Source organism: Erpetoichthys calabaricus, chromosome 3 (genome assembly GCF_900747795.2).
Source record: "Erpetoichthys calabaricus chromosome 3, fErpCal1.3, whole genome shotgun sequence".
In the NCBI taxonomy this organism is placed as follows: domain Eukaryota; kingdom Metazoa; phylum Chordata; class Cladistia; order Polypteriformes; family Polypteridae; genus Erpetoichthys; species Erpetoichthys calabaricus.
In genome coordinates this window covers 48923557-48948805 of record NC_041396.2, presented here as the reverse complement: position 1 = coordinate 48948805, position 25249 = coordinate 48923557, and the positions used below count along the sequence as shown (strand labels likewise).

Below are 25249 nucleotides of genomic sequence, written 5' to 3'. Positions count from 1 at the left end.
CCTCTGTCTGGAGATGACACTGTTCAGTGAATGCAGTGCATTCTCCATAATTGATAGGAGCCTGCTGAGCGCCCGTCACTCTGCCACGGATGTCAAACTGTCCAGCTCCATGCCTACAATAGAGCCTGCCTTCCTCACCAGTTTGTCCAGGCGTGAGGCATCTTTCTTCTTTATGCTGCCTCCCCAGCACACCACTGCGTAGAAGAGGGCGCTCGCCACAACCGTCTGATAGAACATGTGCAGCATGTATGCTACAGTCTCAGTGTCTTGTTGATTGTTTAGTTCTGTTTTACTGTATCTCCAGCTGGAGGCTTATTATTATAGTTATTGTTGCTTTGTGAAAAATGAAGCAGTACAAATATAAGTTTCAAGTAAAGAATTCACAAAGATTTGGTCATTATTTCAAAATCCATCATTTTCTCCATAAATCTAAAATGCAGAAAAAGCTTACAAATATCTTCCAGCAAGTATTATAAACCTCTGTTACGTAGCATATTGACTATCAGGCTCCACAAACAAGTCAGAGTTTTTAATGCATTGTTTAAATAAAAGAGCTGTTACCTCCATCATCTACTGAATCTTTTGATGCCAATAACCAGGCTATTGAATGTGCTTATATAAAATTCTTAATTATATTGTACTTCATTATTTTTTTGCCCCCCACAGAGTTTATGTTAATACCCATGCACAAGATAAATGGTCATAAGCCTTTTTGAAGTGTTCAAAGCACAAGAAACTATTGGAAACTTCCATGATACTCCAAGAATCTGAACTATGATAGAGAGCTATTCAACTGGTCCACAATCAGAATGGAACCATGTTGATCCTTCTGAATTTGAGATTCATTTTTTGGACAAAGTCTCTGTTCTACTACCTTAGCATACACTTTCTCTGCTGATGAGTGTCGTCACTTGGTAATTGGAACATGGCCCCTTGTCCTGTTTTCTAAAAATGACAATTGCTACCCCAGTGTGCCTGGGTGCGAGTCCTGAGGTGCTGACCACACTGTTCACACAGCATAGAAGAGTTCTGCTAGACTAAATGATCCTGTTTTGTAATCACTGCAGCAACCTTGGCTACAGAGATGGCCCTCAACCCCAATTAACATTAATGGCACTGACAGAACCTGCTCTACTCCACCTGAAAGTCCTTCTTCATTACATCATGGTAACAGATTACATTGGGAACATTTCAAGGATTTTTTTTCCCAAGATTTTAAGATGATCTCCCATCACACAGGTAGAATACCCAGAGTGGACATAACGCCGTGCTTTAATTATTTTAAGAATTTTCTAGGAAGATGGTGGAATTTTTATAGTGGTTAGTATTGCTGCCTCAGAGCTCCAGAAACCCATTAACTGCCTGTGTGAAGTTGATGCCTTTCCTCTCAAACCCCAAATATTATCTAGTTTGGATTAACTGCATCTCAATGGCACCATATAAATCTTTAACAGAAAAGGCATGGTCTGAAATGGACGGAAGGAGATTTAAGTCAAACTTTGTAGTTTTACGTGTAAACTGTGGGAACAATCTTTTGCATTTAATGTTTCAGACTATTGCTGATTTTTTCAATGAAAATGCTCTAATGTAATATTTAGAAATGCATTTACTTCAGAATACGTTGTTGGAAGGATTGATCAAGTATTATTCTCATTGATTATATGGTTATAACAAGTTCAGCTTGTTACAAATTGTTACTGTTAAATCTGTTTTAGGCAATTCAATGTGTCAGGAGTGTGGGCTCTTTAAAGAATGGAGGAGTAGCACAGACCGTGTGTACTGGATTATCTGATTTCTCTATTATGTTCTCACTACCTTTATTTAAGGTAGGTTTGTTCTGTTAGTAGACTGTTTCTCAATTTACTACAGTCCACTCTGATTCTTAGAGCATCCGCCTGGCTGTGTTAAGAACAGAATTTCCCAGGGGAGAAGATGGTGCAACTGGAAAATCTTCTCATACATAAATCCATGCTTCTACTCAGCCATAAGTTAGTGAGAGGAAAAGCATTAATATATAAGAATTGGATGCGCTGCCAGAATGAGGTTAACTATTCTCAAATATGGCAGTGGGATTTAATCAACTAACTCATACTAGTGAGATAACACTAAGGGTAATTCACTTTAACAGCACACAATCACTAGCAAAGACATAATGAAATAATAGACTGTTAAAGGCATATAGTCTAGAGGGGATTTTATAATCATGTTATAATTGGACATGCCGTTTGCTTATTTATTTATTATTTAGGTCATTGGTACTGTGAAACATGATCTATCTTTAAAATAATAAAATTTTCTTCTTTTAATGTTATTTCCTTCAGGGAGAGGTACAAATTTCTTAGTGTTATATTTAAGTGAATGATACCAAGTAAGAACTCTGAAAGTAAACCTTCATGAATAGCTGTTGCCTTGTGTTCAAATCCTGAGGAAGCCATCAAAAGTTCAAAGAGATTGTTACATGGCAGATTATGACAATCTGCACAGAATCAGTACCCAGAAGAGAAGACATATATAAATTGAATTTTCAAAATGATAACACTTCTCACAGTGGTTACTTAGCAAGATGATGAAAAAGATATTCCGAATAAGATTTATAACAAGATGTTATTCAGTTCAGTTGTACACATACAGAATATATTGAAGTTTACTGGAGACCAGTTAAATAAATGTCTTTGTTGAAATGAATTAAAGAGACAGAAGTTTAAAATTGAAAATGCAGTGGTATTAGGGATAAAATAACTAATTTATGCTTCAAAAAATAGTAGGATACAAATTAACCATCGTGCATATTGAAGGTTAAGGCAACATTTTGATTTTTTTTTATTTCATCACATCACTCTTTTGTTTTCACCTTCATCTCCAATCTCCACCATTTTCTGCCTCTTAGTTTCATTGTAACAGCATTATTGTTTATAGAGTTCCATTGCATCAGTCACATGACACAGAAGTCATGTGATATATTGCATTGCTACACTCCACATATATAAGTCACTGACACTTTTTCTGACTGTGTGCTGGTGAAGCCCTATGGCTTCTTCCTGATTGTGCTGGAAAAAGATCCAACGCTTTGAAAGCAGCAAAGTCTGGCGGTTTACAGAAACCATACCCACCATGAGCCGGACACAGCCAGCAGATGAAGCACACATACAAACATGGTTTTAATCAGAGAGGTGTGCTACAAGCCTAAGAATACTCTGTATGTTAATTTTAATATTATGATAATCATTTTGTCATTAAAATGATGCAATAAATATGCATGTTAGTATGGGCAACAAAATAAAATAATGAATTAAATGTGTTGTCCTAAACATTTAATTTGTTGACACTACAGCAACCAATTATATATTGTAGTGCTTACCTGCGCTGCATGCCAAAGAAATTCCTGCTTTTTGTGTTGCTCTTTAAGGTAGTTTGCTATCCATAGAAGGAAGGCTCATCATTGCTACACTGGTTGGAAATGCTATGCAACTTTGGCAGGTTTGCTGTTTTAAAAGGCTCCCCTGCAGCTGACTCTGAAGCTGCTTATTTGCATGATGTGATGCCAACTCATTCTGTTGGTGACATAAAGAGCAAGAATCTATTGGCACTGTGAGCTGGCAAGCACTGGTATGACATTACATCATGTTATAAGCTGCTACTGATTATGTGACAACTATTTCATTTCAGGGGATTTTTGCTGTGAGGCAATGTGAAAAACTAAAACTTTTCCAGCGGTGACTGGATAATAATTGTACTAACAGGCAAAGAGAATCAAAACAGGATTTAGGGAATATGCTTATGGACTTGAATACCTATAAGGAGGTTTATAGAGTATGCCTACAGGAGCCTAGAGTATTAATTACACATTATAAGTTCCAGAACCTTGATTTTCTAGGTGTTTCAACACAACTAAAACCTTACAGCCTCGGTTGTATCCTTTCCCTGTTCCACTGTATTTAATAACAGGAGGAACTGTACAATAAAATGTAGGTCAATCTAGACAATGAACGAGGGGCAGTGTACAAATGGAATACCTTCAGTCACATCATGTGAGGAACTGTAAGAAAGAGCTTTGTGTTTAAGACTATTGTCTCCTAAGCTATCACAGGCTGAAAAAAAACAGAATTTCAGAACTAATTAAAACATATATATAAGAATCACTTCCTGAAAACAACAAAGAAAAGTTTGGAGTGGAATTATTATTTGGTTATATTTAATATACACAGGCCATGGATTCAACCCAGTAAAGCGTATTTTGGAAAAAGTGGTTTGCAAAAGTCTCAATGTACTTTGTTGGACTGAACAGTATAGTTCATAACATCTCAATCTTTCTTTATTTCTTTCTTCACTTCTTTTTTTTGTACAAAACAGACAGATGGGCTTGTTTGTACAGAATCCTATTTAAACAGGATCCATATGACAGTGTGAGTCATCTTGCCCTCCTTTTCATTCTCAGCTACCACAAAAGGAGAAGCAGACTGTTTACTGTACAGTACACCAGCATGTTCACTTGTTCAAACACACACACACACACATGTTCACATGTATCTAATTAAATAAGATGAAGAAAGCAAACATATTCCAAATTAAAAAGCATATATTGTAAATTTCATTCTGACCAAATTATAAGATATGGGAAACCAACACATACCTCATTGGTTGATAATACGGTATCTTCATCCAGACTAAGAACTGCATCTGTCTGGATTATTCCATAGGGCACAAAGCGACTGTTCATAGCCTGAAGCAGAGAGGAAAATATTAATTGGCCAAGATCTTCTACAAAAAAAATAAAATTAATTTTAACTATTTTTTTTTTATCATGGCCATATGTAGTGTTAAAATTTAGCATTTTGTAAATGTTATGTTACTCTTAGTTTATAAATACACTGGTTACCATATGTTTGACTACCTTGAAAATATTATAATTTTCTTTATCTTTATACTTCATGAGTTGTTTCGTACCTTAGAACTTCTTTGAAAGCTCAAAAATAAAGAACCAATCTTTAATGAAAATAACATTTCAGTAACCGAAGAGGCTTCTGCAGCAATTACAACACCTAATGTAGTAGGATTAGATTAAAATTAGATAAACAGGATCAGATTATATTTAGAGACAGAAAACTAAATATGAGCACTGATAACTTTATTAGGGAGACTGCTATAACTTCAAACGTGCTGAAATAATTAATACAATATCAAACAAACAAAGACAAAACCTCTCATTTTAGACCTTTTTTTAGTACTAGGGTGTTGTACCGTGTTAGCCATTATGAATGTAGAGAAAAGCCAAGCAAAATGACACCTTTTATTGGCTAAATAAAAAGATTACAACATGCAAGCTTTCGTGGCAACTCAGGCCCCTTCTTCAGGCAAGATGTAATCATTGAAAGTATTTTGTAGAAGAAATTGCATCCTTATGATAAAAAGTAAACCAATCGATAGTTTGAGCAAAAATGATTAGAAGGGCTTGAAATTGTGCATTTACCCCCTAATGAGATAAACTTACTCCTTTTCATAAAACTTCACAAAAATGGGGGATCAGTGATATAGGCATGTGGAGTGCTGTTTTATGCTATATCAAGGGTGCTGATGGTCCCAACCTTTAAGAAGGTTAAAAATGACAAATTTCAAACTTAGGCATAAGGTTTATCGTTTTAGACTCTTTCAAGGTCAGTGATTATGAATGTGATATTATTTTAATTTTTTTATCCTTTTTTAGGGAACCAGCCTTCTATGGCAAATTACACATTTCTATTACAATCGAGAAGAGTTAGACTTTGAACATTTAAATTGAAGCAAATATTTTAATATTTCAAATATTTGACACAACTATTCTTGTTTATTATGTAGTACCTCATGAAGTAAATCATTACATTTCTTATGAACACCCCAAATTAGGGTGACTTACACAAACTCAGAATTTTTGCTGCTGTATAAATATACAGCATATCTCTCTATTATAAAAAAAAAAATCTTGCGATGATATGAGACTTTTTTCCTGTGATGAGGCGTGATCTTTTGAGACAGAGAGACACTTTCATGTCCCATGAGAGGGACAAGTCGCGTCATACTTACAACCTTTGGAAGCAAGTCCTGTGATACACATGCAGAGCAGGTTAGAGATAATGGAAGTAGGAAAATTTGAAAGTCTCACAAAAATGACAGTAAACATCGCATTAGCACAAACAAACAGAAAATATTACTCGGTGAAATAACAGAACAGTGAAAAGAGATCGAAAAGTGTTTGAGGATGTCTGGGGGAGACGAGAGACAAGGCAGTGAGACAAAAGGACAGCTGCTGTACAGGCTTTTAAACATTCGAAGCACCGTGCGAGAACAGATCATGTGGCTCAGCAGCAGTATCAAACCAGCAGCTGATCAAGCAAAGAGGAGGTAAAAAAAAATTATTTGATTCCCATTGTTTCACCATGTAAGAGTGGCTTCGGAGGAGTGTCCGTGTCTCTTCACAGCAGCACGTAGCGCTGGCGGGGGGGAAAGAGGTTGGCAAGCGAAGTGAGCAGGGGAGCGAAGCCCCCTAGTTACCTATAATAATTGAACTTCCAATATCTAAACACATATCAAGAATCCACTAAAACCCCCTACAAGATAGCTGGTTCTGCTTGACCTAATAATATGATGAGTGGTGAAAAGAGTATTATCTTTTTCCTTAACTTTATTTTTATGTCCTCCCCTTACTTCTTGGCTGAATTGTAACTGCTAAAATAAGAAAACCTCTTGTGTTTATATTATGCATTACTGGTAAAATTCCTTTCTAGAAGCTGTTTGACTATTCATCTTCCTTTTTAGCTATTGTTCTGGTGTATTCATAACGTTTACAGTTATAAGTCATGGTCAGGGCCAGCTCATCCCTACAGGCAAACTAGGCAATTGCCTATGGCGACAGTTGAGCAGAAGCAGCCAAATGTGTCACATTAAACTATTATGCAACCTATTAGTAACCTGCTTACAGAGCATGTCAACCTATCAAAGGTCTCTCTAATCAAGTTGAATGGCTTAGGAATGAGTCTATCCCAGTTCAGTTCATGGTGCCCATCCCCAAAATCAATGGCACTGGTGCCAAATTTGATAAATGTAAGAGACTGTTGATTGACAACATGGTGCGAATGACAAAAACTTTCTGGCTGTGAATGCAAAAAGAGAAGACTGCTAAAAGTACAAGTGCACCAAAACGAAAAGATTCATTATATGGATACATACAGTATGTTCTCCAAGATATGAGGGGTTTCATTTAACACTGTTTTCCAGGTTATGGGGCATCTTCCTTGTGGTTGTGAGAATCAGTGTGCCAGTTTTGCAACATTCCCACATGGCGCCATGCCCATTCAGGCACATCTGTACAATAATGTATACTATTCTTGTTTTGGCACAGGCACCTTACAGTATTATCATCATTTGGGCAATACACTTAAACATATTGAAGACATGGAAGATACAGAACTGAGTTTCAAAGAATTCCTCTTTCTTTTCATCTTTTCTTTCTCCATCACCCTCTCATTCCCCGCAGTAATCACCGGCCATCCCACAGCAATGATGCTGCCTCTTCTCTTCATTCTCACTTTTGTTCAGTGTGATACTGATGCTTCCATTCTTGGGTTTCCTGTTGAGTTACTGGCTTGTTTTTCTCTTTTGAAGTAAAGGACAAAAACCAAAAATAAAAAATACTGTGCATAATAAACAATGAGTATCATATGTTTGTTTAGTTTACATAAGTGTACTCTGCGTAATAAGGTGGCTATGAATTAACTTAATTTTAGCTGGTGTCTTTAATGAAAGTAAAATGCCTGTTTAGCATACATTTTGCTAACTGCTAAGTTTTGAAACGTTTGTGTTCATTTTAATGAAATTTGATGTTATTTTAGGAAAAAAGGGTATCAGTTCTGGCACTCAGAAGGGCATATTTTCATTCCATTGAAGTTAATGGTGATTATGTTTTCAAATTTTTAGCATTTGCCTTACAGGGGGTTTTCAGGAGTACAATGTGTTTGTAATGTGGGGAAACTATACATTGCCTTATACTTAGTGATGATGATAATTCTCTATTGTCAAGTCACTTATCCCACTAGAAACTTTTCTTTGCTGCAAGCAAAGCGCAGAGGAGGTTGTGGTGCCAAGGACAGCGGTAACAACAGCTATCCTGCACTTCTGAATTGAAGACATAACTTTTGAGCAATGGATGAACAGACTTCCTGTTTGTGGACTACTTTCATTTTCTGTAAATATCCTCTTTAACAAAAGGATAAGTGTCTCTGTGTCTATCCCATTGCTATGCCCCTGTCATTCAAAAAGATGTCAGATCACAAAAATGTTTAGTAATAAAATGCATTGCATTTGTCATTCTACTAAATAGTGCATTACAAACATTAACACTGCTTTTACCAGTCCTCTTCTAAATGGCATATATAAGAGACACATGCACTGCAAACATTAACGATGAGGTCTACATTGGTGATTTTGATATCAATGCATCTTAGATGAATAGCACAGCTAGTTTATTTAATAATATTTTAGAAATAAAATGTATGCATTTTGCATGTTGTGAGTCTTCGACTGGATGACTTGACATGTGAATTATGAGCATGAGTAACACATGACTTTTTTCATGGATAGTTTTGATATTGTTTGCTGTTTTACAGCATTGGTCACCATAGACTCCCATTCTGTCAGAAACATTGTTATCTCAGTTCTCCGTGAAAACGTGAGATCAAAAATGTTTATTGGCTATCACTACAAACCACATATGGTAAGTAAGATATAAAAATATTTTTAGAGGGGTATTTCTTTAATTAATGTAATAATATTCATTCATATAATAAAGCTTTTTAAGTTGTTTATGCATACTGTGTATATTTTTGTATGCAAATGTCTTCTGTACACTTCTGGTTTGTGTCTGATGACATGCATAACAGAGAGAGACAGAGAGAATGTGCATTACCAAGAGATTTGCATTAGCACAGAATATGTGTGTACAGAACCATCATTAAGGTTTGGAAGTCTTCAAGTTGGTCACCATGTGTACTTTAAATACTTAACAAGCATTTAAAGTAGAAGTTCTGTAGTGCTACAATATGTACACAGTGTGTGTTACGGGTAGGTACCTATTACATATGTCTTATATATATATGTTACTGCCTATTGCTGGTGATATTGCAAATTCAGTGGGGTTGGCACAATCAATTTTTGCTTAGACTGTTACAATGGTATGTGCTGGAGCCGATTACAGTTGTGTTTTCCTGTTTAGATGGCTTCTACACATTCCCACATAACAGAAAGCTCATTTCCTCACTCCCCCTTTAATCCTAGCCTTTTATTCTCGCCACAATGAGTCTCGGTTCACCTCACCTTCTGAGAAAAAGTCCACATGATCTTTGGAAAGGTTTTTCATTGAATATGGATTTAATTTATAGGCCAATGTTTGGAATCATGTCTTGGACCAGGGCAATTTCTGGAAAGACTTTGGGTAGCTAAGACTGGTGATCCCTGGTCCCTGTAATGCATGTGAATGGCAAGACCTTTAGTATCTGTATTGCCTCCTCTCAGCAGTGCTTTATCTCTTCCAAATGAGATCTCTCTGCTGCCTTTACTTTTAGGGCACCCGATGCATAAGCAGGACTTACTTTCATGCATACAGTAAGTGTGCCCACAGAATTTTCTCTCTCCATCTTTCTTTCTCTCTGTCTCTTTTTTTTAGTTTTCCAAGGCCTTTGACAGGCTTCTTTTATCCATTATCACCCTAGTGGCACATTTATAGCTGGCAATCTCTTTGCCCAGCAAGTTTTCAGAATAATGCTTCTTTTTGTATTTTTACCATTATTTTAGTAATGTCATGATCACTAAAATTTGTATACACAGATGACCTGTCACAAAACATAATCAGCCATACTGAGTTATTCCTGTGTTGCTGGGTGCTGAAAACTATACCAGCAGCAAGGATGGAAAGGCAGGAATCTTTGTAAAGAACTCCCACACACATACACATACACATACAGACACACTTACAGTATGCACACACACAAGACTGAATAAGTGACAGTTAAAACTTAGCAGTATTTCTTTGGTCTGTGGGAGGAAATCAGAATTACAGGAGAAAGTTTATGTACAGTAACTAAGAATTAAAACAGGTTTCAAGAGACATAAGATGGCAACACTAGACCCTCTACCATTTAACCCTCTAGGCCAGGTTTTGTACAAGTGCACATTTTAACAAATGTTCTAGCTATAATATATTTTGTCAATGACAGAAAAACTTATTATTTTATTATTGCACTGCAATAATCTGCCAAAGAATTTTAAAATTAATTCGGAGCTAATTAGCAAGCTTGTAGGAGGATTAGTATTCACATGATGAAAGGGTGGGTGGTATGACAGTTTTTAAATTAGTTACCTAATTAAATCAAATCAGATGTCAAATGTACTTAGAAATCTTCTCTGACACTAAGTCAATCTTTATTCTGACTTACAGCAAGGTAGTAAGGTAGTAAAATATCTACTAGAAGGCAGCAAAGAGAATTACACATTGCCTGCTGATTGATTTTTATTATGCTTTAAACCTATAAGACTACACAAGAAAATTTGTCACTCTTGCCTTATTCCATTTGATTTTATTTAATTTTAATATTTTAATCTCTTCCACATATTTTTCATTAATTCCATCATAAGAATGTCTCAGTACTGTACAAGTGAAAATAAAGTATGTGTAATAAGTGTCCCACACAAGTTTCATGTTGCTACCATGAAGACCTAAAAGGTGAATGATGAGGCTCAGATGTAATGACAGTCATAAACAGGTAAAAAGGACAAAGAAAGGCAAAAAAGATGTTAGCAAAGGAAACTAGCTTCACTGATTGGAAATGACACAGAGATGTGAAAACTATGTAAACTGCTCTGGAAATAGATATGTTGATGCTGAACCTGTTCTATGGAGACGTGTGCTGCACAAATGATTTTTTTTTTCATATTTCACAATGAGCTGCAGCCAATGATAAGCTAAATATCTCACACTACACAGCTGCTGGCTTGAGGACCTAACTGTGTCATGTTGAATGGCAGTTTGTCCTATTCTTGTTAAGGTACTTTTACTTAATTGTCCATCGGTTGTTTTCTGTCTGTTTAACCACCTGTCCCCAGGTAGCTGCATTGCTTCTGTTCGGACTGTGCAGACAGAAATTTATTAGCCTAAGCAGCAACTGCTTTGCCTCAATCTTGTCTGTTCAGCCAGCTGATCCTCAACATAGATGTTAGCTATCTTGTTTCTACTTGTCATGATCTGGACTTTGTTTACATTTTTACAATCTTTGCCTTAGCCTGTAAAGTCTGTACATAAATCAAAACAACAAAAAGATCTAGCATTATTATTGTCAAACAAATCTCTATTTACAAATTCTTCTCTGTTTCTCAACTATAATTTACATCTTGTGCTTTGGCTTAGGCTATGTAAAAAATGTTGGTTATTGGTTGTATTCTGTCTATGTTTCTCAATCTACATCTTTGTCTCATGTCCTGGCCTTTGTTTATCTGTGCTATAGTGTGCCAACAATGGAGAAGAAACCTCAAAACAGCTCATAAAAATATTGATGCAGAGGGTCCATCCTGTCTTTCATCACAGCCTTTTCGAAAACCAAAGTCAAATACAACAACAGGTTTTGTAATTTTATTTAAAAACTCAAACAACTACCATGCAGAGATTTCTTTGAAATTATCAGCAAACTCAACTGAAGAGAAAGTGTTCATCATGAACTGTATACATCTGACCTAAGACATAATCAACTGCGCTTTACCGGGTCCATTGCCTAGCAACATAACATCAACAATTCCACAAAATATGAGGATGATGTTTGAATTCTATATCCCCAAAAACTATATTTGTGTAGCAAGAAAAACAAAACAGGTTCAGTGTAATGTAGGAAAAGGGAATAATGTATACCAGTCATGAAAATTTGGTTCCTGTCCTCCCATTTACAACTTGGCATGTTATTACTATTGCAGTTTATCTTCTGATCCCATCTTTACTTTAAACTGTTGCTGCCCTGTACAATTAATACATATGCCCATCATAATCCTGCCGTTTTATCTCAGCAATCCAGAGTGGCTGCTATCTTGTTCCTAGCTCTGTCTCACTGATCATCTGGCAGGAGGTAGAGCCTGTTTTCTCTGATTAGCTGGCTAACTTGTTTAACAAATTTTTCACATCATGAAAGGTAACTGACATAACTAATTCAATTGCTCCTTTTATAAACAAATATTTAAAAACTTGGTAGTTGTTTTAGAAGTTCAAGACTTATAAGAGATTCTAGGACCACATAAGGTTAGACTTTTATTTGATTAAAACATCATCCAAATCATCAGTATACTGTATTGAACAAGTATGTTGAAATGGCAGGCGCACGGTGGCGCAGTGGGTAGCGCTGCTGCCTCGCAGTTGGGAGACCTGGGGACCTGGGTTCGCTTCCCGGGTCCTCCCTGCGTGGAGTTTACATGTTCTCCCCGTGTCTGCATGGATTTCCTCCGGGCGCTCCGGTTTCCTCCCACAGTCCAAAGACATGCAGGTTAGGTGGATTGGCAATTCTAAATTGGCCCTAGTGTGGGTGTGTATGTGTGTGTCCTGCGGTGGGTTGGCACCCTGCCTGGGTTTGGTTCCTGCCTTGTGCCCTGTGTTGGCTGGGATTGGCTCCAGCAGACCCCTGTGACCCTGTGTTTGGATTCAGCGGGTTGGAAAATGGATGGATGGATGGATGTTGAAATGGCTTGATTAAAACAAGAGTGATGTTTATGCTCTTTTGTCAAACAGTTCCAGATTCAAGTTTTAACACAAGAAAATGTAAATCACCAGTTTGCCAATTGAGTGATTATGATTTGTTAACCAGGGAGACCCTAAAGTGGTCCATGGAATGAAGGACACAGTTAATTAAAAAGAAATAGCCCCTTGATACATTAACCCAATCAACTGTCTGGACTTCAGTTTTCTGTTTTGGTACTGGACTCCAGTAAAGGTTTTATCATTTTTTCTACAAACAAATGGGTATAAAGTTTAAATTGCAGTTGAAAATAATTAGTGAATCAAAGAATCCTGCCTCTGGGGCAGCTAATTTGTTCCCTGTAGTTTGGGGCATTTTACTTTAAGATGTCCTGTCCTGCCTATCCAGTACACACATACAGTATAGTGTGCTCTAAGGCTAACCACAGTCTTTCCCAAATCCACTCGTGCTTTCAATTGCTTTTGACATTGTTGAAGTTGAGGGTTTAATGATCTTTCTTTCTTTCTTTCTTTCTTTCTTTCTTTCTTTCTTTCTTTCTTTCTTTCTTTCTTTCTTTCTTTCTTTCTTTCTTTCTTTCTTTCTTTTTCTTTCTTAGATTCTGGTTTCTATCTTTAAAACTAAACTAAAAACTTCTTCCAATGAATCATTCATAATGTAATGCTGTGTATACATCTAACTTTCCCCTTGGGACTAATAAAGTTTACCAAACCTAATATAATCTGCTATCGACTGGTTGCCTCATCATTGTCTTTGATCAAGCCTATAATGGTAGAATCATCAGCAAATTTTATGATGGTATTGAATCTGGCCACTGTCAAAGATGATACAATTGAGTCGAAAAAAGATTTGGGGCAGCCACCTGTATAATTTTTCCTGGCTGTGAAAGAGTTAAATTGGGAGTACATTGTGTACAGATACAAGTCCAAAACAGAATTGACTTAAGGGGGCAAAGATGGCGGTTTTAAGGGAGAGCAGAGGAAGTGAGGTAATCAGGGCCGGAACTGGAAGTGAGGTCATCAGGGCCGGAACTGGAAACGAGTTCATTAGGAAATGGAAAGTGAGGCCATTGGACCCAGGCGGAATATCCCGTAATCGGTCTGCAGTGGAAAGAGAGATAGGGTCAGTACATTCCACCACCTCCTGGTCTGTCATGGAATTACCCTTATTCAGGCCCTTTAGCTGCCTCCCATGCTCTAGTGTGTGACACCATACAGTCATTGGTGAACACAGAGTACAGTAAGAGACTTAGTACACTGCTCCGAGAGGTGCCAGCATTTAGGATCAGCTTGGAAGAGGTGTATCTACCAATCGATATGTGCTGGGATCCACCAGTCAGGAAATCCAAGATGCAGTTGCACAAGAAGGCACTGAGACCCAGATCAAAGAGCCCGGAGATCTCTCTGGATAGAATTACAGCATTGAAGTTAGCTGCTTTCTACAGATAACAGTGACATAAAAGCTCTTTTTACCCAGATGTTCTAAGGTGCTGGGCAGTGCAAGGGCTACTGCATCCTCTAAAGACCTTTTGTGCTTATAAGCAAACTGCATACTGTGTCCCTGTATTAGTCTCTCAAAGCATTTCATAGTAATTAAGGTCAGGACTACTAGATGATAGTCAATTCGATTAGTAACTGACATACTCTGGTTGTTAATTTCTGAAATTTCATCTTATAAATTACTAAATTTAGTCTGCAGAGCAGTCATCTTAGTTTTCAACTGTTTGGTCTTCAAGTCATTCATTTTTAATAATCTGCACCTATGTTGTAACCTTTTTGATCATTCCATTTGTTTTAAGTGTAAAAGACTACTCTGAGCAGGGGCATTAACAGCCAAAGTCAGCCCCAGGGAAAAGAAGAGGTGAGAGGATGAAGAGCATAGGGACAGCATTTGAAGGTGGGATGGTCCCTGTGCACTTCATCCAAACAATTTGACCACATCCTCGTGATGCTTCACACAAATGTGTAAGAAGATGGCTGTAGTAAGGGGTGGTGCATTACTAACCAGTTCTATAGAGGTCACCAGCATGCAGGTACAGAAAGGTAAAAAGTAAACAAAACATAAAAAATAATAAAGCATCAAGATAGGTAGCACAATTGAGGCAATACCTGGGCTTTTACATGCACAACTGATTTTGATCTGTGACCTTTGACCGACCCTAAAATCCATTATAACTAAAAATTATGAGTTAGAAAGATTTCCAAATGATACATTTTCAGTTTCCATCAAACATTTTCTCTAGCCCTTAGGATTCTTAACTTCTGCTACTCGACAAAAAAACAACTTATATATTTTTTATTCTTCTAACTAGATCTCAGTATATGCTGAGGTACTGGACTTAAATCTTGAGCTGATTGTCAAACCTGAAAAAAATAAAGATTATGTCCTGGTTATCGAATAGCCAATAACCGTTTCTTTTCACATGCACATTTGGGGGGCTGTATGGGTGTGCCAATTTGGTGTACACATATTTAGGGACATGTTGGAGAAGGTGCCTCCAGAGCATGGGGTTGGATGGGTGCTGCTGCTAGGTATTCATTTTGAATGTAATCCCATTTATATGATGTTTATAAAAAGAATATTAATGTGCAATTTATGAGAACATGGTGGCTACCTATATAAAGTTATAAAGTAAGATGGCAGATAGCATTTTTAACTCTTGGTAATATCTGTTACTGAGGTGAAAGCAGAGAGGATTATGAGTTTAAGTAACAGGATGATGTACGGATAACATTACTGTGGATATGACATCAGACTAGGTGATAAATCAGAAGATAAATCCTTGGTTTAAGTGTGGTATCAGCCTTTAGGTAGTATCCAAAAGTGTGAGACTGCAAGTGTAAGAGCTGTAAGTGATGTACCTCAATAGGTTTTCATGGCTTGAACATTGAGACAGACTGAGGAAACTGACAATTTGGGGTGACCTGGGAGAAGGACCACATTTATTTTGAATTAAAAGAAGCCTATCTGAGGATCTAATGAATAGAGCCATTTACAGTAGATGTCCCATGAGATATATACTTAAGTATAGGCCACAGAGAGCTGATGCTTGGGTAGACATAAGTAATTCTAGAGGAATTTAATCTGCTAGGATGGGAGCATCAGTGTGTATGTTGTTGTGAAAATGGAAATCTTGTCTGACTTTGTCAGACTGCTACTAAAGCAAGCTTGTACAGAAGATGAGATTCAATATGTGTAGATGAAAAATGTGACTATGATTTTCAAGATTTTGCCAGTTTTAAAACACAATGCTATTCCAGCTGTGTTCTAACCTGCATATGAAATACAGATCCATTGAAGATGGAATATAAAATTATATGCTTTTCTTTCTTTACAATACAAAATAAGTCATTACCGTTTTCATTTGTACTTCTAGCATCAAGTCCCATATACAAAAAAATCTCAGTTTTTGCCCTCAGTATGGAAAGTGAAAAAGCAACTTTTATTCTTTATCAGTTCAGCTTAATCCAGTTTAATGTTGCCAGGGACCAGGGCCTTATCCAGACGGCATCTATTTCAGGGCCCACTGAGGCACACACCACGTTCAGTCATATAGAGCCAAGTTAGAGCTGCTAATTAATATTTTTGGGATGTTGGAGGGGAAAATTGGAGTACCTTGAAATAAACTTGCATTTACACAAGGAGACTACACATTAGCAGAGGCATGTCATGATTTTAAAAGATACAGATTTACAGTAAATATGAATTTACAGGCTGTGTTGCATTTAACTTTTAAAAACACATCTGGTGTTCCATCAGCCAAGGCAGGCATGTGTCACTCCTCTCTTCAAATCAGTACACTGTCCTCTTGTAGCAGCACATATTAAAGTGGGTCTGCTCCTATATATATGGAGACACTTGTTAGGTCCTATGCTCCTTCACAACCACTCAGATATGTTGATAAATGTTGTCTGTAAATGGCCTCTCTGTGGGGTATCAGTCCAGACTCTTTTCATGTGTAGCTTGTAGCTGTTGGAACTAGCTGCCCATCTCCATTTGAAACTCTGGCTCCCTCAATGTGTTTAAGAAGCATCTGAAGACTCTCTTGTTTCATGAATTTCTATCTAAGTGATATCGTCTGTTAGGGTTTGTATGTAAAACCCGGAATTGTAATTCGCTTATTATTTAGTTTTGAACTCTTCACTTGTGATAATCAATTTTGTACTCTTGTCCTGTGACACTTGTTCCTAAATAATCCCTCAGACTGGTTTTTACTTGATTACGTTAACCTCTTTTGTAAATTTCTTTGGATAAAAGCATCTGCTAAGCAAATAAAGGTAAATGTAAATGTAAAAAAGCCACATTCAAAATCAAAATGTTTCTGATGATGATGCCTACATTCATTTAGTTACCCCTTACAAATAAAAACGTTCAGAGAATCCCAGTGGATGTAAGATTTCTTAGTGCAGCTTACACGAAAACTTACTAATGCATACAGAAAGCATTAAAGCCTGTTGAGAAATAAAAAGAAATGAAAAACTTGTAGCTTACCTGTAGCTGTTTCATAAAGAGCACTACAAGCCATTTGGTATGTCACCACAGGATATTATTTTCCTCGAGTCTGCATAAGCCTTGAAGCTGAAGAACTCTTGTAATATACTTTCTTTTGACCTTGTCAGAGAAACTCTAACTGGTTCCTTTGAGAGAATGTGCTATTTTAAGCTCTTGTACCCTACTGACAATATTTTTGGCCTTGTGATCCAAATTATATTATGCTTGGCTTCTTTTCTTCAGCACTGTTATCAAACCTGAGTCACTTACTGTACCATTTCACAGAAATGTGTAGCTTCTATTCTTATACTTTACTTCACCCCCTAAGAGTCTCAGCTCAGTTTGTGGATGAAAAGGATAGATGTTCAGTGAAGTGTTCCAATTATTTTAGTTCTCGGTGCATTCTTGTGCAGGTGTCATCAAGGAATAAAACATAAAACACGTAGTGGAAATAAATGATACAGAGGCTGTATGCACAGGATGTGAGCTAGCACAAAAACTCAGCTAATTAACTATTAATAGTTTCCACAAAATATTCCAAGCAATTTGATATGTTCGATTCATTTAATGTATTTAGATGGGGTAATTTACTCTGGTATTTATTTAATTAACAAGAAGCACTGGCAGCTCACATATCTGTTCTCTTAAATAACAAAAACTGTACAACTCTTTTACACTACTTAAGTTCTTACAAACAGTTTCAGATGGCTCCAAATCTAAAAGTATGATCTATTTGTGTTATGTTGCTTAATTACTTTCTGATATCAACAGGGGAAAATGTTCATTTTATTTTAATTTTCACATTTAAAAATTATTAACTTTTCAGTCATTCTAAACTGGACAATACAGTATACTTAAAAATCCATCCACCTTATGAGCCTGCCTTTTCATTATCAAGGCACAAGGAGCCAAAACCTAATTAGATGCCATTTGCTGCAAGATAGAAATTAACACTGGATGGGTTGTCATTTCCTCTCTGGCGACACTTTACCACATGCCCACGCCTTTCCTAATTAAGAGCTGCCAACTGATCTAACACATATTTCCTTTGAAAATCACCGAAAGGGTGAAAATGTGCAAAGTTAACAAGTGACTGAGCAATGAAAAGAACCAAACTGACCATTCTTACATAACATAACAGTCTAGACCCTGGTAGCTGAAACTCAGCATTATGGGTGAGCAAAACCTAACTAGCAACACTGGACACAATGCAATAAACACACTAAATATCAAACCTGTTCTGGAGTCTATTTTGTTCAAAAAAAGGTTCCTAACTGTCACTAGCCCACTTCTTGTTTACGGAAGAGGCCATAGTTTGTGATATTTGGCTACATCAATCATCCTAGACTGAAAACTCCCAGTTAAGAAACACTGCCCCTTGGAGCAACTCATTTATGACTACAATAAACCAGAGAACCTGTCCGTGGAGACATGCTTTGTGGGTTCATAATTGCATAGCTGCCGCTCACTCAGCTGTAGTGGGGTGTAAGTAACTCACTTCAAGGCATTTCTGGTAGCTAGGCTGCCTCAAGCCTAAAAAATTATTACACACTCAATAAATTGAAGGATAAAAAATTGTTTCTTTAATTGCAAGGGCTGGGATCCAAAGCATGTACTTCTAGACACATACTCATGTGTTTCTGACATTTTTAATGTTAGATTATCTGAATATGTTCTACATATCGTCATTTAATTTCATGCTGAAACCATAGACACTGTTTACAACGTGGTCAAACAGATGAGACATCCTGCAGTGGTAGTTTACTACTAATATGGTATTTTGAAAACAGTATAATTGAAAGCTACTTGGGATTTTAAAATCGAATAGAAGCATAAATTAATAATTGATATATTTGAACTATTGATAAATGTTTTACTCAAATGATTAATTCTGTATTGATAAAAATACATAACAAAATAACATAACATCAAAAATAAAAGTTTTTTTTAATTTTTAAAATATAAATGCCTATCCTTATTTAACTGCAAACTATAAAAGTATGAGAGTTAAAATGATTGCTCAAGTGATGATTTTTGAGGTTTTCATATACCCTGACATGAGAGCACTTTCATTAAAATACTGCACAGGTGGAAAACAACAACGCAGAATTCCATTCATTGCCTTTAGTCCTATTCAGTATTAGTGACATCCATGTTCTGTTTACATAGGCCAATATATATTTATTTTTGTATACTGTGTCAGGCAATTGCGAATAGAGAATAACTAAAGGGTTACAAAATAGACAGTATCACTGCTGAGTGAAAGAGGGCACTGTTGGTAAACTCTTCTCCTCTTCTACCTCCTGGACTGATCTGTCTCAGGAGCACTGATGTCACTTCCTTTAGCTCTCCACTAAAAGTGAACCCCTAACTGTGGGTTTGCCTTAGATGGACTACTGTCCCATCCAGGGTTGAACTCTTTATTACATGAATTGAAGTGGAGATAAATGTCCGCCTCCATGTCATAAATCTGGGGATTTTGCTTGCTTTTTCATGCTTTTCCTGGTTTATAATGTCAAAGGCGGAGCTTAAAGATGATGGGTTGAAGGCGAAGGAATTTCCTGAACCAACAACTATGATGTTGTTTTAGGAACAACAGAAACCCAACAATATCAGACCGACTAGTAGATTATAGAAACAAGAAGGATGGATTTACCTTGCTCATTCCGTCAATGAATATTATAGGCACTAGGGTGGAGGGCCATTTATTCTTTAGAGGTAAAGGCTTGTCACAGTTCCACAGCAGTATAATCTGAAATAAAAATAAATAAAAAGGCAGAAATGTACATATGTTTGATATCATTTTACATTATTCCCAGTTCACATTTAATTAAACAATGGAATTAAGTCAGTAAATCTAAACTGACATAAGAATAAACACAAAAATATTCACAAGATAGGGTCATATGATGTTGCAGTTGTTTACATCTCTGTCTCACAGCTTCAGAAGACCAAATTCAAATCTCAGACTTGGTCACAATCTGCGTGAAGTTTTCATGTTCTTCCCATGGCTGTGTTTTATGTTTTTTTTCCCTGGGTGCTCTGTTTTTTTTCTCAAACACTCCAAAGACACATCAGAGTAATTAGCCAGGCATGACTGAGTATCAGTATGTCCTGAGATGGACTGGTTACCAGTCCAGGGTTGATGTTTGCCTTTCATGCAGTGCCACCAAAATAGTCTTTGGCCCTTTGCAATCCTGGGTGAGATACAGAGGGCTGAAGAAACTGGTGGATGGATTTTTTTTTAACAGTTCCTAGTGCATAAGTGCTTTGTTATATGTTTTTTTTAATTGGTTAACTTATTTATTCATTTTAAAATACTTACAAGATGATGTTACTTCTTTGTCATTTTTAACATATTTAGTGTTATTATGCACAAATGAAAAACAATTTGGTTTTTATGAGTGATTCTTAGGTAAAAGTAATAAAAAATCAAGTTGCTCCTTTTGACTGCCATGTAGTAATGGTTTATCAAATTAGAAAAATTACTGGTATATTGTTTTTTTAAATGGCATGACATTTTATAACTTTTTTCATAGTGATAATAATTAAGTCACAGTTATATATACAGAATTCATCATGGCCCTTCCCTAAATCATATGCTTTTCTTCCACCTTGGTTTTCCATGGGTGGCACCATACTTCACTGTGCTGCTGCACAGCCCAAGGAGACTGAGCTGAAATCATGGCCAGCTTGCTCTATGTGTGGAGTCTGCACTCATTTTTTCAGTGAGCAGTGTTCTCTTTGTTTTCCTAAGTTAGGCAGTTTAGATTAACTAGCAAACTGATCTGAACTGATGCCCAGTGAGTGAGTGAGTGCTTCTCTCAGGTATTACACCGAAGGTTCTGGCCTGCTGCAATTCAGAAATTGGATTAAATACTCTAAGACGCTAGGTGTCGCTGTTGCCCCTTTAAACCCAACAGACAGACGCTCTGGACACAGGTTAAAAGCAACAAGATCTATTAATTCCTTTCTTCCTGTAATAGTGCCCTCTAACACCTCCACCACAATAAACAGACAATACAATAATAATAATCACAATAATTAAACTCAAATCTCTCCTCCACACCTCCCAGCAAACTCTGTCCTACTCGCCCCAAATCCGGCTCGCCTTCTGGGCTCACAGCAGTCCTTGACCCGGAAGTGCTTCTGTCCTTCCTTCCTTCCCCGTGACTTGCTAGCACTTCCAGGTTGGATGGAGAACTGACTTTTTCTTCAGCCCGGATGTACTTCGGCGATTCCTTACTTGTGACTTGTGAGTACTTCCAGGCTATGGATTCGGCATGGCTCCTCCGGGCTTTTCACAGCTCCTCCTGGCAGCACCCACGGTACCCAACTCGGCTGAGAAACCGAACTCCAGGTTCCACGATGTACTGTGGGAATCCATGGTACTGCTACACTCCAGGGGAGCTGCTATCTAACGTTTTGGTGGAGGCAGTGACCAAAAGTAGCTGCCCCCCCCAACCCCCCCCCCCCCATCCTCAGGACATCCTGGCCAGGTTGAGCTGCCGCCCGTCTATCACAATACATTTGACAGTGGATAGATGCTTTTTGGCAGCTTATAAAGAATATTTAAACACTCAGTACGTTTTGGTCTTCTTTTTGCTTAAGGATAGGAAATAACAATGAGAATGCAAATTGTATTTCCCTAATCTTACTTTATGTAATTATACCTTAAATAACTGTGGTGGGCTGGCACCCTGCCTGGGGATTTGTTCCTGCTTTGCACCCTGTGCTGGCTAGAATTGGTTCCAGCAGACCCCCGTGACCCTGTGTTAGGATATAGCGAGTTGGGAAATGACTGACTGACTGACTGACTACCTTAAATAAATTGTGCTTCAATATTAGTCAGGTACATTGTATGCAGCAACTTTTTAATGTTTTTCATAAATAAATGCTCAAATTTTCTGTAATGTTGATGAGGATGCGGATGTCATGATTTTGTTCACTGACAAGCATTTTGTTTGATTCATTATTTTTACTTTTACTAGTGAAACATACAGACCTACAGTAGCATGCATTTTTCCATCTTTAATAACAATTGTACTTTTGTTCTTCTTCCAGTCACATTCTTACCTGAGTGCAATATTTTGATCTGGTGACAACATTTAGCAATTTGACAACAGGCTGGGATTGTGACAATACTGGTGTTACAACATGAATAACAGCTGTGAACTCTTGGTGGGGACTTTTACCTGAAATATCATTGAGAAAAACAAAAGAATAAAAAAACAATAAATATTTTTTCAGTTCTGCTGGCTAAATGTTCATCACATTTTGATGATACATCTTCATTAAAAAAATTAATGTATCTCAATCCCCTAAGTAACTGTTTCGAATGCTGTTTCTATTATACTAACAATGTCACAAACTTCTTTAATGTTTAAATAGTGCTCTATTAGACATTTTTTGTCATTGATATATTACTTACATGTAACAGACATACACAGAAGTCCCTGATAGCATTTTGTGTCATTTTGTAACCATGACAGAAAAGCATTATTGGATTTAAAGGCATGCCATATTCTAAGAGGCAATGGGGACTGAATTGCTTCAGTTTTGATAACAAGCTCTGGATTAAATAAATGCATTTAAAAAAGATAGCTTTAATCAGCTGCAGTTATTCATGCTAAATCATGAAACTTGTGTTTAATCACATGCTTGATCATTTATGGGGGAGTTCATTTAAGACGGAAACTAGGAAGCACTTCTTTACACAACACATTCAGAGAATCTGAAAAAAACTACAGAGCCATGTTAGTAAAATGCAGAGGCATGTAGCATGAAGTCATGGACAAAAAGTTTGTTGTTCAACCATACATTAGAATGATCGATGAGGCTTTGATCTTGGTATGATTGTTGGTGCAAGATTTGGTGATTCTGATATTAAAGAAACATCTACCTTTCTGGGATTATTCATAATAAGACCTCTAACATTTACATTGAATGACCATGAACAAAAAATACATCCAGTGCTTGGAAGTTCTCTGTGCAAAAAACCCTTGACAAGTTGAGACATCAGAGAAGAATGGACAGACTTGTATAAGCCAACAGAACGAAACCAGATACTCAAATAAGACTTTATGATGTTGACATAGGGAAGGGCTATTCAAACAGTAGACTAAATCAGGTTCCACTCTTATTAGCTAAGAACAGGATGATGCAAATGCAAAGCAATATAAATAGTCACTTCCGTTCAGTGTTTTTTTAAAAGACAATGGCAAAAGCATGTGGAAAAAAAAGACAAATTTCAGTGAATGCAAAGTGGAGGCAAGAAAAGACGTACTATTTGTTGGTTTAAGCAGTGGTATAAGCAACAAAAGGAAATTAATGGAGTAATACAATGAAGCAGAGACACTCAAAAGTTCAAGTTCAGAAAGTCATATAGTGCCTGAAATAAAAAAAGAAGTGGTCAGATATCAAAGTCGATGTGAAAAGGCGAGTCACATCTCATCGTCTGTTTATTCAGTTTTAGGCAATATTACAAAAGCTGACCCCCATGCCGAGTATGTGACTCCAGGTGATGATTATACTGCTGTGCCCAGATGTGAACACACCTCTGCTTCAGAAACCGTTGGGTGACCATCTGCCTGTGTGTTGATGAATGCTGTTCTGGAGTCACAAAATGCAAAAATGGATGCTGTAAGAGATGTGGCCAATGAACTAAGGAATATAAGGGATGTACTATGTGATATTGACCACAAATTAAATGAATTGGTTAAAAAATAAATGCTGCATCTGATTACCTGTTTTTACATTCTAATAATTAAAATCAAACAAAGCTGTAACAGTATTTGATTTGGCTGATCATTTGATGGGTAAGTCAGGTTCATCATACTGCATCTCTTCAGGTACAGGAAGCCACAATTGTGTGCCACATTATGCAACACACCACATACTTGCACAATGTGACACACTTTCTGTGCACTATAAAGCAGCACATTAATAGAGTGGAAATGCTTTCTATTTACATAAGCAAATTCATTCTCTGAAGGTGCCTTTATAGATAGATAGATAGATAGATAGATAGATAGATAGATAGATAGATAGATAGATAGATAGATAGATAGATAGATAGATAGATAGATAGATAGATAGATAGATAGATAGATAGATAGATAGATAGATAGATAGATAGATAGATATACTTTATTAATCCCAATGGGAAATTCACATATAGTGTATATATGTATTATAGTGTAGCATCATCACCTAGCGCCACAATGGATAGATTCTCTGCTCTTTATATGGCTCTTTGAGGTGACTCTAATCCTTAAAAGGACTTCTTGACTTTTGCAGCACTAGTTGGAAAAAGTACCTGTGACTGTTCGGAGTTCCCATTTTTATAGGCTCTCCTGCTATAAATGATGTAATGGCAACTCATTCTTTTGGTGATTCATCCCTAGCTTATGTATCTTGTCCAACACTGTTGCAATAGCAAGATCCGTGCAGTTGACTGCTCTGATTATGTTTGGAAAACTGGATGTTGCTGTGAATTGCTCTTTCATGTTTGCCAGTTCAACTTCAATGTAAGGAAATCTTATATATCTGTATGACGAGCAGATAATACGATCCCATACAGCTGGTATGGCATGACTCAGTGATGATTGTGAAATACAATTGGTCAGCAAGTTCATGTTGAAAAGCTCTTGTTGCTAAAAACCCGAGAGTGGACAGAACTTGCAAAGAAATGGGTAGAGCACAATTCCTCAAAGTTTGCCTTTGTAAAGCTGTCTCCAGTTCAGCTCACAACTCCAAGAGGATAGTTCTTGGAAATCATCATCTCTAAATACACGCTCTCTTCTAATTCTTCCATTTATGATATCTTCTTACAATGCTAAAACAGCTATGGTAGTTAGTATAGTTTGGCCAATCTGTATAAGCATATTGTTACAGAATGATTACAATCAAGTGAATGTGTAAACAATTTGCAATTCATTTTAGTGTACTTGATAAATCCCACATCATTGATGCAAATCTAAAAAATGAAATGTAGACCACACAGA

General features: G+C 36.9%; 1 protein-coding gene across 1 annotated transcript in view; it reads right to left on the bottom strand.

Annotated features, from left to right (window-relative positions):
• Positions 1-25249, bottom strand: part of LOC114648010 (exostosin-1-like) — a 337474-nt gene that overhangs the window by 16816 nt on the left and 295409 nt on the right. Inside the window, exons 7-9 of the mRNA XM_028796783.2 lie at positions 22320-22438; positions 19900-19995; positions 4631-4720 (exon numbers count right to left, since the gene is read on the bottom strand). Coding sequence (XP_028652616.1) covers positions 4631-4720; positions 19900-19995; positions 22320-22438 — 305 coding nt within the window. The remainder of the gene's footprint in view (positions 1-4630; positions 4721-19899; positions 19996-22319; positions 22439-25249) is intronic.